General features: G+C 41.4%; 1 protein-coding gene across 1 annotated transcript in view; it reads right to left on the bottom strand.

Moving 5' to 3' along the window:
• The window catches only part of grin3ba (glutamate receptor, ionotropic, N-methyl-D-aspartate 3Ba), a 346,977-nt gene that overhangs the window by 85,721 nt on the left and 245,449 nt on the right, over positions 1-15,807 (bottom strand). The window contains exon 5 of the mRNA XM_062040942.1: positions 4,989-5,225. Within this exon, the coding sequence (XP_061896926.1) occupies positions 4,989-5,225 (237 nt within the window). The remainder of the gene's footprint in view (positions 1-4,988; positions 5,226-15,807) is intronic.

Raw genomic sequence — 15,807 nt, 5'->3', positions numbered from 1 at the left:
ACTGGACTCTAGAGCAGTGGAGACGCCTTCTCTGGACTGATGAATCACACTTTTCCATCTGGCAATCTGATGGACCAGTCTGGCTTTGGAGGTTGCCAGGAGAACGCTACATTTCGGACCGCATTGTGCCGAGTGTGGAATTCGGTGGAGGAGGAATTACGGTGTGGGGTTGTTTTTCACTTTTTCACTTAGTTCCAGTGAAAGGAACTTTTAATTCTCCAGGACATTTTGGACAATTCCATGCTCCCAACCTTATGGGAACAGTTTGGAGCGGGCCCCTTCCTCTTCCAACGTGACCGTGCAAGGTCCATAAAGACATGGATGACAATGAACTTGACTGGCCTGCACAGAGTCCTGACTTAAACCCGATAGAACACCTTTGGGATGAATTAGAACGGAGACTGAGAGCCAGGCCTTCTCCACCAACATCAGTGTGTGACCTCACCAATGCGCTTTTGGAAGAATGGTGGAAAATTGCTGTAAAGACACTCCGCAACCTTGTGGACAGCCTTCCCAGAAGAGTTGAAGCTGTATTAGCTGCAAAAGGTGGACGCACATCGTATTGAAAAGTGTGCATTTTATAATATAAAATAGGGACTTTTGTCAAGGCTAGAACCAATTATTCATATTTATATTGTTTCTTTGGCCAAAGACTTGGCCATCACTCCAGCAGCACTGAGAGTGGACCCAGCCAAACTGCCTCTCGGTAGTGTTGCAATTTTCAATTCCAACAAAGTAATTGACTCAGAAATTTAATTAAAAAACCCAATATATGACACTTAAGAAGAAGTTATCATAGTCAGCTCTTTTTTAAATGTTCCAATAAAAAAATGATTTAATTATTAAAAAAACAATCACAATTTATTACCGCACATAAAAGTACGGAACATTTATACCGTTGAGTAGTGGTTTTGATTCCCGGCTACCGGTTCAAATGTGAAAGGTACCCAACCTGCACACATGAGATGCACTTTTATGTGCTTGTTGCTACACTTGCTTTCAAGAGTTATGGGAAGTACACAATACACTTATCCCTTCTTTTAGCCTTACAGGAGAATCAGGACACCACCTGCTCCATGTCAACATGCACAACTGAGGGAAAAGAGCTCAGACAAGGCACAATGTGTCATCAGTGTGATTTCAATCAATCAATCAATCAAAGTGTACCTACACAGCCCTAAATCACGAGTGTCTCAAAGGGCTGCACAAGCCACAACGACAACGATTTAAAACGGTTATTTCTTTAAGTCGTATTCCAGTACATTGTCGCTTTAAAATGGAGAAGAAAGTCGAAACATACCTTTCACCTGGACTTTCTCAGGCCTCAGAATGCTTGGACTGAAGCAGCCAGGTGTATTTCTGGTAGGTGACACTGAGGGTAAACACTGTCGGATGCCATTAACGAAAAATTTGAGCTAATTTGATGTAGAAACCTTCCTCTGCAGCTTTTTAACAACGTAGCCTCGCTAAGAAAGCAAATGTTTTTGGCTCTGATGTGCCATTTCCAACAAGGTCATTTTCACGGGTTGCGAGCTCACTAATGACCACAAATCTGTTCATCATCCAGGATCAAACCTGCAACCTTTCAATAAGGGGGGAAGGTCTCCCTAATAACTTCTGTTCTGTTCCTGTTCCGGAGTCATTTGCATCGCTTTTCTCTCCTGGGACGGGGAATAATTGTCTGTTTGTGATGGCGTGCTTGGTCCCGCTGACATTGACGCAACTTTACTTGTGAAGATGAGCAGTCTGATACTGAATGACCTCTTGACATTGTGTTGTTTTTAACAAAATGTTTGCCAAGGCAAGATCTGTATTAGGCCATCTCACTTATCCGGGTCAGGGCCAAGGGGCAGCAGTGTTAAAGCCAGTCCAAAGGATGCCAAGACCTCTCTAACTGTGGCCACTTCCCAAAGGTATCCTGAAACCAGCTCATAGACACCGTCCATTTCCAGCAAGTCTTAGTTAAACCCCAAACACTCCCATTAATTATCGAGAGTTAGCCGCAGGTGATAGCTGACCGAGCATCCTCACCCGATCTCTAAGGACGACCCCAGAAGCCATGCGGAGGCAAGTCATTTCTGCCGCTTGTGTCCACAGCCTTGTTGTTTTGGTCTCGGCCCAAAGTAGATGTGTGGTACAAGTAACTGTTAGGGTCATGGGGGAGCAGTTTAATCTAGTCTAGGGGGCCAAGACCTGACCATCCCAATCCACTTCCTCAAGGCAATCCGAGGCCAGCTGAGAGACTTCGTCTCTCCCACAAATCGAAGTACTACCCGGGCAATCGTCTCCCAATTGGAAGAACAACCTGAAAACCAAGAGTCATCCACAGATGACAGATTGTCAAGCTCCCCACCCTATCTGTAAGGCGACCAAAGAAATCATACTGAGGTAATTCAATTCTGCCGCCTGAATCCATGACCTTGTCCTTTCGGTCCCAGCGCAGAGTGACAGCAAGATGGGTGGGTTAGTAGAAGCAACAGACAGGGTCATGGGTGAGCAGCGTAAACCAAACTAGGGTGCCAAGACCTGACTGTCCCGAACAACCTCCCCAAAGCACTCTCAGGGTACCTATACCCATTCCCATTCCCAAGCCACAACTACTACCCAGGCAGTCTTTTCCGGATTGGAAGGACAACCTGGAAAACCTCACCAGGGAGGTTAGCAGGAGTCCTCTACAGATGATAGATGATCTCTAAAGACAACCCCGGGAAAAGTTAAAGTTCAAGTTAAAGTACCAATGATTGTCACACACACACTAGGTGTGGTGAAATTTGTCCTCTGCATTTGACTCATCCCCTTGTTCCACCCCCTGAAAGGTGAGGGGAGCAGTGGGCAGCAGCAGTGGCCGTGCCCGGGAATCATTTTTGGTGATTTAACCCCCAATTCCAACCCTTGATGCTGAGTGCCAAGCAGGGAGGTAATGGCTCCCATTTTTATAGTCTCTGGTACGACTCGGCCGGGGTTTGAACTCACAACCTACCGACACTCTAACCACTAGGTTACTGAGTAGGTTTTTAGGCTTTTGTGGCAATTGCGGCCTGCCCAAACCCCAAGACGAAAAAAGTGGTGAGGCAGTTTTTGGGTCTGGCAGGTTACTACCGGAGGTTTATCCCCCTGTTTGCGGACCTGACCAGCCCACTAACTGACCTCACCCGAAAGGGTGCTCCAGATCTGGTCCAATGGACGGAGCAGTGCCAGCAGGCATTTGAGAGGGTTAAGAAGGCCCTCTGCAAGGAGCCAGTCCTGCTCATGCCTGATTTTTCTCTACTTTTCTTTAGTTACCACGCAGAGGCAATTAATTTCTGCTGCTTATGTCCACAACCTTGTCTTTTTGGTCCCAACACAAAGTTCCATACAATAAGTGGAGAAGGTACTGTAACCACATTACTGCGAATCATGCGCCGGTCCACCTGGTCTTACTGGAATTGGTCACACGGGCCTAGAGCTCAGCGACTTAATCGGTCGTGCTACTGCGACTCCTGTTTGATAGTCTGCAACGAGGTCCTCTGAGGAACAGAAGAGAGTAAAGTTTTAAATCAAAGACTTTACTCCGAAACATATAATTTTAGGAAGTGTGGCGTTTTATTCACTCTGGCTGTAAATCTGTCAGAGGCAGTAAGACAAGGAGCCTTACTAGCTGCTAGTAAATCATTACAGAGTGTTGCAGCAGCATTTCTCCTTCCTACAAGCGTGACCAGGCCCTCCATCGTGGCCCTCACGCGTCACCACGTCACCCTGTTCCCGCTCCATTCCTCATCTCCGCTTTCACAATTAACCCTTCGACCCGGCTCGGACTGCTTTCTGTCAGCCATCTAGTTACTTTCCTCGCGACTTTGCACATTCTTCTTGTTTGCAACTGACTTCATCCATCCTAATCGTGTCATAACTCTTTCAATCTCTGTCCAGACACCTGTGCCTCTCAACTAAATCGCTGCCTCACATTCATAACCTCTCACACAATCAATTTTCTTTGTTCCCCGGGTACATTTTTGTATTTTTTTCATTGTGCTGCAAACCCTCTTAAATCCTCTTCTCAATCACCCTCGCGGCTTTCTTGCTCTCGAAGAAACACCTTGTATTCTACCTTCATCACGTCTCCACATCCACCACATATGGATGGAGAAGATGAGAGCGGCGTTACCTTGGTGGCAACGGTGCGTCCGAACAGTATGGCGTAGCAGAGAAGAAGCAGTTATTGGGGATAAGAAGATTCTGGGGAAGTTATGTGATAAACAGGAGGGAAACATTAGAATAATTATGTATATGTTATCATTCTAACTTTATGCTTAAGGGTCGTTGCTGTAAAGTATTGTCAATTATGCTGAAGTGGTATTTTTGTATTTGTGCCGAGCTAGCAATCCAAAAGAGTGCCAGCCTCTTTATCAGTGTTGTGTCCAGACTCGGCCTGCTGACTGCTAAGGCCGAACATTGGGTACCGGGACGCAGACAAAGCAGAGACTGGGCGATAGCACCAGTACTCGGCCTGCTGACTCCCAAGAACGAACATTGGGTACTGGGACGCAGACAAAGCAGAGACTGGGCGATAGCACCAAGTGTCAACATATTTGCATTTTTGTATAATCATATATTGTGTCTAACTGGAGTTGTCGAGATTACCCCCTTCCCTCAGAGACAGTGATGTAATAGGGACATTCCTAATAAATAGAGGAGGCTTGTGGGCTTTATTTTTAGAACATAATTTGGATCTGTAACTAGAATACAGCCCAAAACACGTGTCTCCTCGAGCTAAATTGAACTCTGTCTCTGCATGATTCCTTGCTTCTTGTCTGATTATTAGATGTCATCAGTGTTTGAACCCAACACCTGTTTACATTTTTGTATTTTTTCACTGTGCTGCAAAACCCTCTTAAATCCTCTTCTCAATCACCCTCGCGGCTTTCTTGCTTTTGAAGAAACACCTCGTATTCTACCTTCATCACGTCTCCACACCCACCACATATGGATGGAGAAGATGAGAGCGGCGTTACCTTGGTGGCGACGGTGCGTCCGAACAGTATGGCGTAGCAGAGGTTGAGGGCGGAGGAATAGGAGAAGATGCGCATCCTGTTCCTCCCATGGGGGGTCATGCCGAAGGGGCTGTTCCACTCGTATAGGGTGAGGAAGAGGGCGGTGAGGTGCAGCGTGACGAAAATGCCCACCCACATGGACCAGTGCAGGGGCCACATGAAGGCTCCGATCGGGGCGGCGGTGTCCTGACTGCGAACCTGCAAAAAATATACAACAACTGAGATATTGACCGTTGTTTTCTAGAATTAATGTCATACAAATATTGTGATGTGTATTTCCGGTCTTGTCACCCCCTCCCGGGCGGAGGGGCAACAGGACAGTGCGGCTGGATCAAAAGAGAATAACTTTTTTGCTGAACAAAAAGTTGCTTTATTAAACCTGCTCAGTGGCCTTGTGGTTAAAGCGTCCAACCTGAGATTGGTAGGTCGTGAGTTCAAACCCCGGCCGAGTCATACCAAAGACTATAAAAATGGGAGCCATTACCTCCCTGCTTGGCACTCAGCATCAAGGGTTGGAATTGAGGGTTAAATCACCAAAATGATCCCCGAGCGTGGCCACAGCTGCTGCTCACTGCTCCCCTCACCTCCCAGGGGGTGGAACAAGGGGATCGGTCAAATGCAGAGGGTAATTTCACCACACCTAGTGTGTATGTGACTATCAGTGGTACTTTAACATTAACTTTATTACAAGCAAGCATCATTATACAGATCTGCAGTACCTGGAGGAGCTCAGGTCAGAAATGAAGGACTCCCATCTTGGAGGAGCCCGACCACCTTCTTATAGTCCTTCTTCCTCTGTCTGGGTGTGTGTTAATTTAGGATGGTACAACCTGACCATGTAAGGAGATGTTCGTGAGTAACTTAAAAGTTGACGTGAAGATAGATAAAGAGTCTCTCCTCCAGGATGGAGCTATCACTTTTGCATTTCAAAGTCTGAATTCATTTCCTCTTGTGAGAGAGCTACCCCAGTCCAGATGTGAATGTCCAACTAAGGCCCCTTAATGTATTATGGACTCAACCACTGGCTCTATAAGTTCGTAAACCCAAAAGTTCACAAATAGAGGGTTTCGATATTCCACTGTGGTTTTTGTAGTCCTTGAGATATGCTATGCTAACTTTAAAGCAAATGAAGTGAATTAATTGACTCATATTACGTTAAACATATGGTGAATGTTTATATTCAACTTGGAGAAAGCGAACCACCAGGTTTAGGTAAATAATGCATTATTTACCTAAACCTGGTGGTTCACTTTAGGTGAATAATGCATTATTTACCTACTTTTCAAAGTGCCACTGGCAGGCTTTTTGTGCTTGTTCGTATTGACGAGATTGAGGTGTCCTACCACTAGTTTATAATTGTATTGAGAACAGGTTTTGCTGAAAAAAGATAGCGGAGTAGAAGATTACCTCTCGTTCAGCAGCGCCTCTTTCAAGAGCACACACACACACGGCCCCGCCTCCCCGTTCCCTCGGTAGCCTTCTCACGTAGGACTTAGCCGATGTTATTCAGAATCACCTTCAAGCACTCTAAGTGTATTTTACTTTCTTAAATGTTTATTATCGGAGCAATTACTATGTGGATTACTATGATTTTGGGATTTCTGATCGTTTGTGAGTGCACCAACGGGACTTCTTTATGACAGAGCAGCGCATCAAGGACAGTTCAGCTTGTAGTTTTGGCTTCTTATTAGTTGATCCTTGTTATGTTCGTTTGATACACAGTACTGTGTAGCACTTTTTGTTGTGTTCAAAGTGCACAAACCTTCACTAAAATATGGACTTTTGTTGAGACTTCAACCCATTACTCATATTTACTAGGGGTGTAACGGTACGTGTATTTGTATGGAACCGTTTTCGGTACGGGGGTTTCGGTTCGGAGGTGTACCGAACAAGTTTCCACACGAACATATTAATTCCTTCCTCCTCCTCTGTCAGTCGTCTACACAGCACCCAGCATTGCCCCACCCACACAACCATCTGATTGGTTACAAACAGAGCGGTAACAGCCAATCAGCAGTGCGTATTCAGAGCGCATGTAGTCAGTGCTTAGCGTTTAGCAGGTAATCATCAGGCTGCGGTCTCTCCCCAAATGATAATAAACACCTCCCAGTCAACTACTAGTAACATCACTATGAGCCCGTTGACCTTCTAGAAATATAAACTGCAGCTCAGCTCGCTCGCAGTCCTGGCTTGAGGTGGAGGCTGATTAGCTTTTAGCGTAACGTTAGCTCATTTTGCAGTGTGTGTGTGTGTGTGTGTGTTACGGACAGCAAAGCCCTGTCTGTCTGTTATTTCACTTGAGCTTTTTCTGTGTTGATTGAGCTGTGTTGAAGCAGCAAAAAAGGACATTATGTTAAATGAAGAGTTTCTGTCTCTGATAGTTGATATAATAATGTAAGTGCATCATTAAGCCTACATGAACTCCATGGTGTTCAGGGATGAATAGTCTCTCCTATTGCTATTGTACTATTTTTCCAGCTATAGTTACATGAATCATTAGTAATGCAGCAGCCTAGTTTTGAATGGCAGGGTCCCTGCTATCACATGTTGATAACAATATAACAATTACATCATAAAAATCAACTACAGGCTTCGCAAATGCTGTAATAAATTAAGCATGATGAGTTGAATTGAAACTGTTTAATGTTACACTTTTTATATGTAGAAGAAAAGTTTTGTCATTTTATTTCATCTGAGCAACAACTTGAGGCAGTTTAATGTTGATTAACGTGGGCAGAATTATTATAGTGTTCCCCATGTTAAAAGGATAAAGCCATTGTTTACAAAAATGGTAAATAAATAACCAAAAAGATAATATTTTGTTGTTTTCTTCCTGTACCGAAAATTAACCGAACCGTGACCTCTAAACCGAGGTACGTACCCAACCAAAATGTTTATGTACCGTTACACCCCTAATATATACATTGTTTCTTATGAAGAAATTTGCTTCACTATACAAACTTTTCGATGTATGAACCCTGTTCGACACCCACTTAAGTTCGTATATCGACTCTATTGTACTGACCCGGATATACCGGAAAACAGTCGTTTTTTGAAAAGATGAGTAGTTTTATATTGAAGCTCTAGAGATTCCCCCCAAAAATGCCAGGCGGCATAGGTGACTCAAAGCGAGTCAGAGCTTTTCATCCTGTCAGTCACTCTCACAAAGTGACCTGGCGTGAGTTGTCTCTTGTTTCTTGAAAAAGAATGGTCTTCTTGTAATCAGTAGGCTATTAATACATTCAAAATGGCCACACCTACAAAAGGAAAAAAACGAACAACACAAAAAAATTGAATAAAAATGCAGAATTACAAAAGGTAAAACAAAAGTGGTCGTTTTGCAAGAATCATGGACTTTTGAATAGGGATGATACTCGAAACCGGTTTTCCCGGTTGTTCGATAAGAAAAGAACCGAGTCCTCGGACTCTTATCGAGACCACTATAGTAAAGAAAAAGAGTTGGTTCTTTACTCGAATCCCTCGGAACGAATCCCGTCCCGACCAGAAATGCTCCGTGTGACATCACAAGAAATGACGTCACGTAGCTCAGTCATTAGGCGCAGATAGCGAAAGCAGGAAAAAAATGGACGGGAAAAAGCGCTCCAAGGTGTAATAAAGTTCAAAACAAAAGGTATAATCCATCGAATAACTTTACTGAGAGATTTGAGCAAACACATGAAGAACACTTTTACGACCAACCGGAAACATAGCAACCAGGCTAGCAACGCACCTCCTTTACGGCAGCTGTTCCAACGTTCTTAAAGCAACCGCAGCACATACATATACATACAACATATCTCCCTTTTTGAACTTTTGTTTTTCTTTCCTTGTAAACAAAACAAAATCACACTGTATATGTGTTGTTTGTCTAATTATAAATAATGCAGACGAGGCGTGTTGGCTGAGTTCTTGACGTTTACTTTCACAGCGTGCTCATTCTTAGCTGCCGGGTGACGACATGCAACAACACTTTTCAGTGTTGTCTGCCATGCTCGTCACTCCCGTTGCATGCTGGGTAGTGTAGTTGTTATATTCCCTAGCAGCTCATAACATCTTTCCCCCTATGAAGAAATAATGTTAACTCAATAAAGTGTATTTCTTTTTTAGCTTTAACTTTTCATTTTTTAGCATTGTAACCACATTTGCAAAGAACTTTATCTCTTCATAGAATTTTCTTTCAATAAAGAAATAAAGTGCAAAAATGTCAAAGCATCATAACAAACAGTTATGTTCCAATAGCAGCAGAAGTGCACTTTTTGGAGAGCTGTATTATTTTCAGTTGTGTGCCCAAGGGACTGATTTTATTTAACACTATATTATTATTTATACACCTATAGTGATCACAGAGACAGGTTTTGTGTTACTGTATATATTTGTTTTTCTGAAAAATCCCACTTAATATACTTTGGGTAACAACAGTCAATATTTATTTATTTTATATTATTTTTTTAGGGGTTTAACAGTCAATATTTATTTATTTATTAGATTAAATTGTTTTCTTATATAATAAAAGTGAGCTTTTGTTGAACCAAATATTGTGTGTTTTTTTTCCATATACAACAACCTATCTGGACTCCATAAGAGAATCGATAAGGAATCGGTTCGATAAGAGGATTCGATAATAGGCTCGAACTCGATAATTTCTTATCAAACATCATCCCTACTTTTGAAGGAGTACTTGTATGCCTGCATCAGAAAATAGCCACGTACATTTTGACTTTCACTTCACTTCAAATTTCACTCTCTTTCGCTGTGATTTATACGTTTGGACAGAAGCTTTGGGCGTGAAAAAGCACTTTAATCTGAACATCTTTAAAGGGGTCGTATTATGATTTTTTTCTACATATAAAACACTTTGCTTACATGCAATGGTGGTTATTTGGACTAAATGATTATGTACGCCTGACTACAATGGAAGACTCGCGCAAAGGTCTTCGGGAAAATTTATACCATCCATCCATCCATCCAACCACCTTCTTCCACTTATCCCAGGTCATGTCGCGGGGGCAGCAGCCTAAGCAGAGAAGCCCAGACTTCCCTCTCCCCAGCCACTTCGTCCAGCTCTTCCCGGGGGATCCCGAGGCGTTCCCAGGCCAGCCGGGAGACATAGTCTTCCCAACGTGTCCTGGGTCTTCCCCGTGGCCTCTTACCGGTCGGACGTGCCCTAAACACCTCTCTAGGGAGGCGTTCGGGTGGCATCCTGACCAGATGCCCGAACCACCTCATCTGGCTCCTCTCCATGTGGAGGAGCAGCGGCTTTACTTTGAGCTCCTCCCGGATGGCAGAGCTTCTCACCCTATCTCTAAGGGAGAGACCCGCCACCCGGCGGAGGAAACTCATTTCAGTACCCGTGATCTTGTCCTTTCGGTCATAACCCAAAGCTCATGACCATAGGTGAGGATGGGAACGTAGATCGACCGGTAAATTGAGAGCTTTGCCTTCCGGCTCAGCTCCTTCTTCACCACAACGGATCAATACAGCGCCCGCATTACTGAAGACGCCGCACCGATCTGCCTGCCGATCTCACCATCCACTCTTCCCTCACTCGTGAACAAAACTCCTAGGTACTTGAACTCCTCCACTTGGGGCAGGGTCTCATCCCCAACCCGGAGATGGCACTTCACCCTTTTCCGGGCGAGAACCATGAACTGTTGGCGAGTCTTTTTCAAAAATTAGGTGCTATTGTACTACTGTATTTTCTGGACTATAGAGCGAACTGGCATATAAGCCGCACCCACTAAATTTACCCCCCATTAATTAGTCGCACCGGACTATAAGCCACAGATATATATACTTTGTGAAAGGAGTTATTTACACATAAATATTCTGTAAATGTTTATTTACATACCTTAATTGTTTCCAAACGGTGCCTGTAACACGGCAGTAAAACGGCTGATCAAACAAAACAGAAGTAGCCAGCTCTCCAACCAGCTGAACAGACTCAATAAGTCCACGGTGAAGTCTTGGTGAATTTACCGAGGAATTTGTGAAACTGAAACAATACGAAAATCAACTCTTTGTAAGTGAATAATACTACACGCAGACACTCGTAAACGTGCTAGCATATTAGCTAAAGCTAACCATGCTAGCGTCATTACATTACGATTCCGATGATGATACCTCTAATTTAGGTGTATTTTCTATTTTTCAGTGAACGATGCAGAATATCGCTATTTCAAAATATCGCAATAATGTGTCTTATTGACATACTTGCCAACCCTCCCGTTTTTAGCGGGAGAATCCCGGTATTCAGCGCCTCTCCCGACAACCTCCCTTCTCCCGACAAACTCCCGGTATTCAGCCGGAGCTGGAGGCCACGCCCCCTCCAGCTCAATGCGGACCTGAGTGGGGACAGCCTGTTCTCACGTCCGCTTTCCCAGCAGCTTGCCTGCCCAATGACGTCATAACATCTACGGCTTTTAGAGAGTAGAGTGCACAACAAGGAGAGAGAGTTCTTGGTTTCTTATGTGGGTTTATTGTTAGGCCTTTTCATTAGCGTCCTCCCAGCGCGGTAACAACACACAACAACACACGTCACGTTTAGTCTACCGTAAAGCAGTTCGTCTGCCGTAAACAGCAATGTTGTGACACTCTTAAACAGGACAATACTGCCACCTACTGGATAGCCTGCAGAACACTGAAATTCAAGTATGTCTTTTATTTATCTGTATAATAAAAATAAAAAAAAAATAAAAAAATATATATAGCTAGAATTCACTGAAAGTCGAGTATTTCATACATATATATATATATATATATATATATATATATATATATATATATATATATATATATATATATATATATATATATATATATATGTATATATATATATATATATATATGTATATATATATATATATATATATATATAAATATTTATATATATAACTTCTTAAATATATATATATATATATATATATATATAATAAGTTATATATATATACATATATATATATATATATATATATAAATATATATATATATAAGAAGTTATATATATATATATATATATATATATATATATATATATATATATATATATATATATAAGAAGTTATATATATAAATATGTATATGTATGTATATATATATATATATATATATATATATATATATAAATATATATATATATATATATACATATATATATACATATATATATATATATATATATATATATATATATATATTTATATTTATATATAAAAAAAAATAAAAAAATATATATAGCTAGAATTCACTGAAAGTCAAGTATTTCATACATATATATATATATATATATATATATATATATATATATATATATATATATATATATATATATATATATATATATATATATATATATATATATATATATATATATATATATGAAACACTTGATTTGGTGAATTCTAGCTGTAAATATACTCTCCTCTTAACCACGCCCTTAGCCACGCCCCAACCACGCCCCCGCCCCATACACAAACCCCCACGCTCCCCCCAGCAATGTTGTGACACTCTTAAACAGGACAATACTGCCATCTACTGGATAGCCTCCAGAACACTGAAATTCAAGTATGTCTTTTATTTATATGTATAATAAAATAAAAAAAATAAAAAATATATATATATAGCTAGAATTCACTGAAAGTCAAGTATTTCATATATATATATATATATATATATATATATATATATATATATATATATATATATATATATATATATATATATATATATATATATATATATATATATATATATATATATATATATATATATTATATATATATATGAAATACTTGATTTGGTGAATTCTAACTGTAAATATACTCTCCTCTTAACCATGCCCTTAGCCACGCCCCAACCACGCCCACGCCCCATACACGCCCCCCCACGCCCCCCCCCCCCCCCCCCAGCAATGTTGTGACACTCTTAAACAGGACAATACTGCCATCTACTGGATAGCCTCCAGAACACTGAAATTCAAGTATGTCTTTTATTTATATGTATAATAAAATAAAATAAAAAAATAAAAAATATATATAGCTAGAATTCACTGAAAGTCAAGTATTTCATACATATATATATATATATATATATATATATATATATATATATATATATATATATATATATATATATATATATATATATATATATATATATATATATATATATATATATGAAATACTTGATTTGGTGAATTCTAGCGGTAAATATACTCTCCTCTTAAGCACGCCCTTAGCCACGCCCCCACCTCCCGATATTGGAGGTCTCAAGGTTGGCAAGTATGCTTATTGAATGTGAAGCCTTCGCCAATACTACAACTTTCTTAGCTAAAATAAAACTCTCGACTCGGCTACGAGATGTTTTTTTGTTTGTTTCAGAGTCAGCTTTTCCCTACAATAAAAGAGTATTGTGCAAACATATCATATACACATCATACTTTTACCAGCGGCCTGTAAAAAGACATTTATACGAGCATCATGGAGGACCTTGTCGGTAAACACAAGCAGCCATAATTAGATTGTAAAAATCTCCCGTCTACTTTTCCTTTGGCACAATTCATCAGTTTTGTAAATGGTGAGAGAGGGTTTTTTTTTTGGTCTCTCCCTTTTTCAAACAGTGTATCTCCGACACGGAAACGGTTCCCTACTGTCATATCACATTATGCATTTCGGTGTGTCAGCCGGGGAGGGGGAATGTTAACAAATCAAAGAATAACTGCTGCAAAGTCTCCCGGCTGCGCTCAGACGTCGACTCTCTGAAGCCTTTATTGTGTCCTAAACTGCTGCTCCTTTTTTTTTTCCGTGCATTTCCATAATTAATAGGCCCCGCGAAAAAAAGCGAAAGTAATTATTCACGCACTAATGAACTCCTGTTGCTGGATGAGCGGGGCCAAAGGGTGAAAATCAAGCGGTGGCGGAGCGTGTCGCCGCGACATGAACGCAGAAGCCAAGTAAGACAGGAGATGCTGAAACAAGAGTGTCCAAAGTGCATAAAAAAGTGGATTATACTAGCATACACGTGACATTTTCAATGCTGATGTACATAACCCAAAAGCGGTGAAGTTGTCACGTTGTGTCAATGGTCAATAAAAAGAGAATACAACAAATAATTTTAAATTATATTCAATTGAATAGACTGCAAAGACAAGATATTTTACCTTCAAACTGGCAAACTTGGTTATTTTTTTGCAAATATTAGCTCATTTGGAATGTGATGCCTGTGACATGTTTCTAAAAAAGCTGGCACAAGTGGCAAAAAAGAGTGAGAAAGTTGAGGAATGCTCATCAAAGACTTATTTGGAACATCCCGCAGGTGGACAGGCTAATTGGGAACAGGTGGGTGCCATGATTGGGTATAAAAGCAGCTTCCGTGAAATGCTCAGTCGTTCACAAACGAGGACGGGGGCGAGGGTCACCACTTGTTAACAAATGCCTGAGCAAATTGTTGAAGGACAACATTTCTCAACGAGGAATTTAGGGATTTCACCATCTACGCTCCGTAATATCATCAAAAGGTTCAGGGAATCTGGAGAAATCACGGCAATGCCCGTGACCTTGGATCCCTCGGGCGGTACGTGCATCAAAAAGCCACATCCGTGTGTAAAGGATATCACCGCATGGGCTCGGGAACACTTCAGAAAACCACTGTCAGTAACTACAGTTGGTTGCTACATCTGTAAGTGCGAGTTAAAACTCTGCTATGCAAAGCCATTTATCAACAACACCCAGAAACGCTGCCGGTTACGCTGGGCCCGAGCTCATCTAAGATGGACTGATGCAAAGTGGAAAAGTGTTCTGTGGTCTGACGAGTCCACCTTTCAAATAGTTTTTGGAAACTGTGGACGTCGTGTTCTCCAAAGAGGAAAAGTAACGTCCGGACTGTTAGTGTAAAAGTCAGCATGTGTGATGGTATGGGGGTGTATTAGTGGCCAAGACATGGGTAACTTACACATGTGTGATGGTATGGCGGTGTATTAGTGGCCAAGACATGGGTAACTTACACATGTGTGATGGTATGGGGGTGTATTAGTGGCCAAGACATGGGTAACTTACACATGTGTGATGGTATGGCGGTGTATTAGTGGCCAAGACATGGGTAACTTACACATGTGTGATGGTATGGGGGTGTATTAGTGGCCAAGACATGGGTAACTTACACATGTGTGATGGTATGGGGGTGTATTAGTGGCCAAGACATGGGTAACTTACACATGTGTGATGGTATGGGGGTGTATTAGTGGCCAAGATATGGGTAACTTACACATGTGTGATGGTATGGGGGTGTATTAGTGGCCAAGACATGGGTAACTTACACATGTGTGATGGTATGGGGGTGTATTAGTGGCCAAGACATGGGTAACTTACACATGTGTGATGGTATGGGGGTGTATTAGTGGCCAAGATATGGGTAACTTACACATGTGTGATGGTATGGGGGTGTATTAGTGGCCAAGACATGGGTAACTTACACATGTGTGATGGTATGGGGGTGTATTAGTGGCCAAGACATGGGTAACTTACACATCTGTGAAGGCACCATTAATGCTGAAAGGTACATACAGCTTTTGGAGCAACATATGTTGTTATCATGGACGCCCCTGCTTATTTCAGCAAGACAATGCCAAGCCAGGTGTTACAACAGCGTGGCTTCATAGTAAAAGAGTGCGGGTACTAGACTGGCCTGCCTGTAGTCCAGACATTGAAGGCTAAAATATGAGAAGGGAGACTGTTGAACAACTTAAGCTGTACATCAAGCAAGAATGGGAAAGAATTCCACTTCAAAA

Source organism: Entelurus aequoreus, linkage group LG03 (genome assembly GCF_033978785.1).
Source record: "Entelurus aequoreus isolate RoL-2023_Sb linkage group LG03, RoL_Eaeq_v1.1, whole genome shotgun sequence".
NCBI lineage: Eukaryota > Metazoa > Chordata > Actinopteri > Syngnathiformes > Syngnathidae > Entelurus > Entelurus aequoreus.
This window is presented reverse-complemented; position numbering and strand designations above follow the sequence as displayed.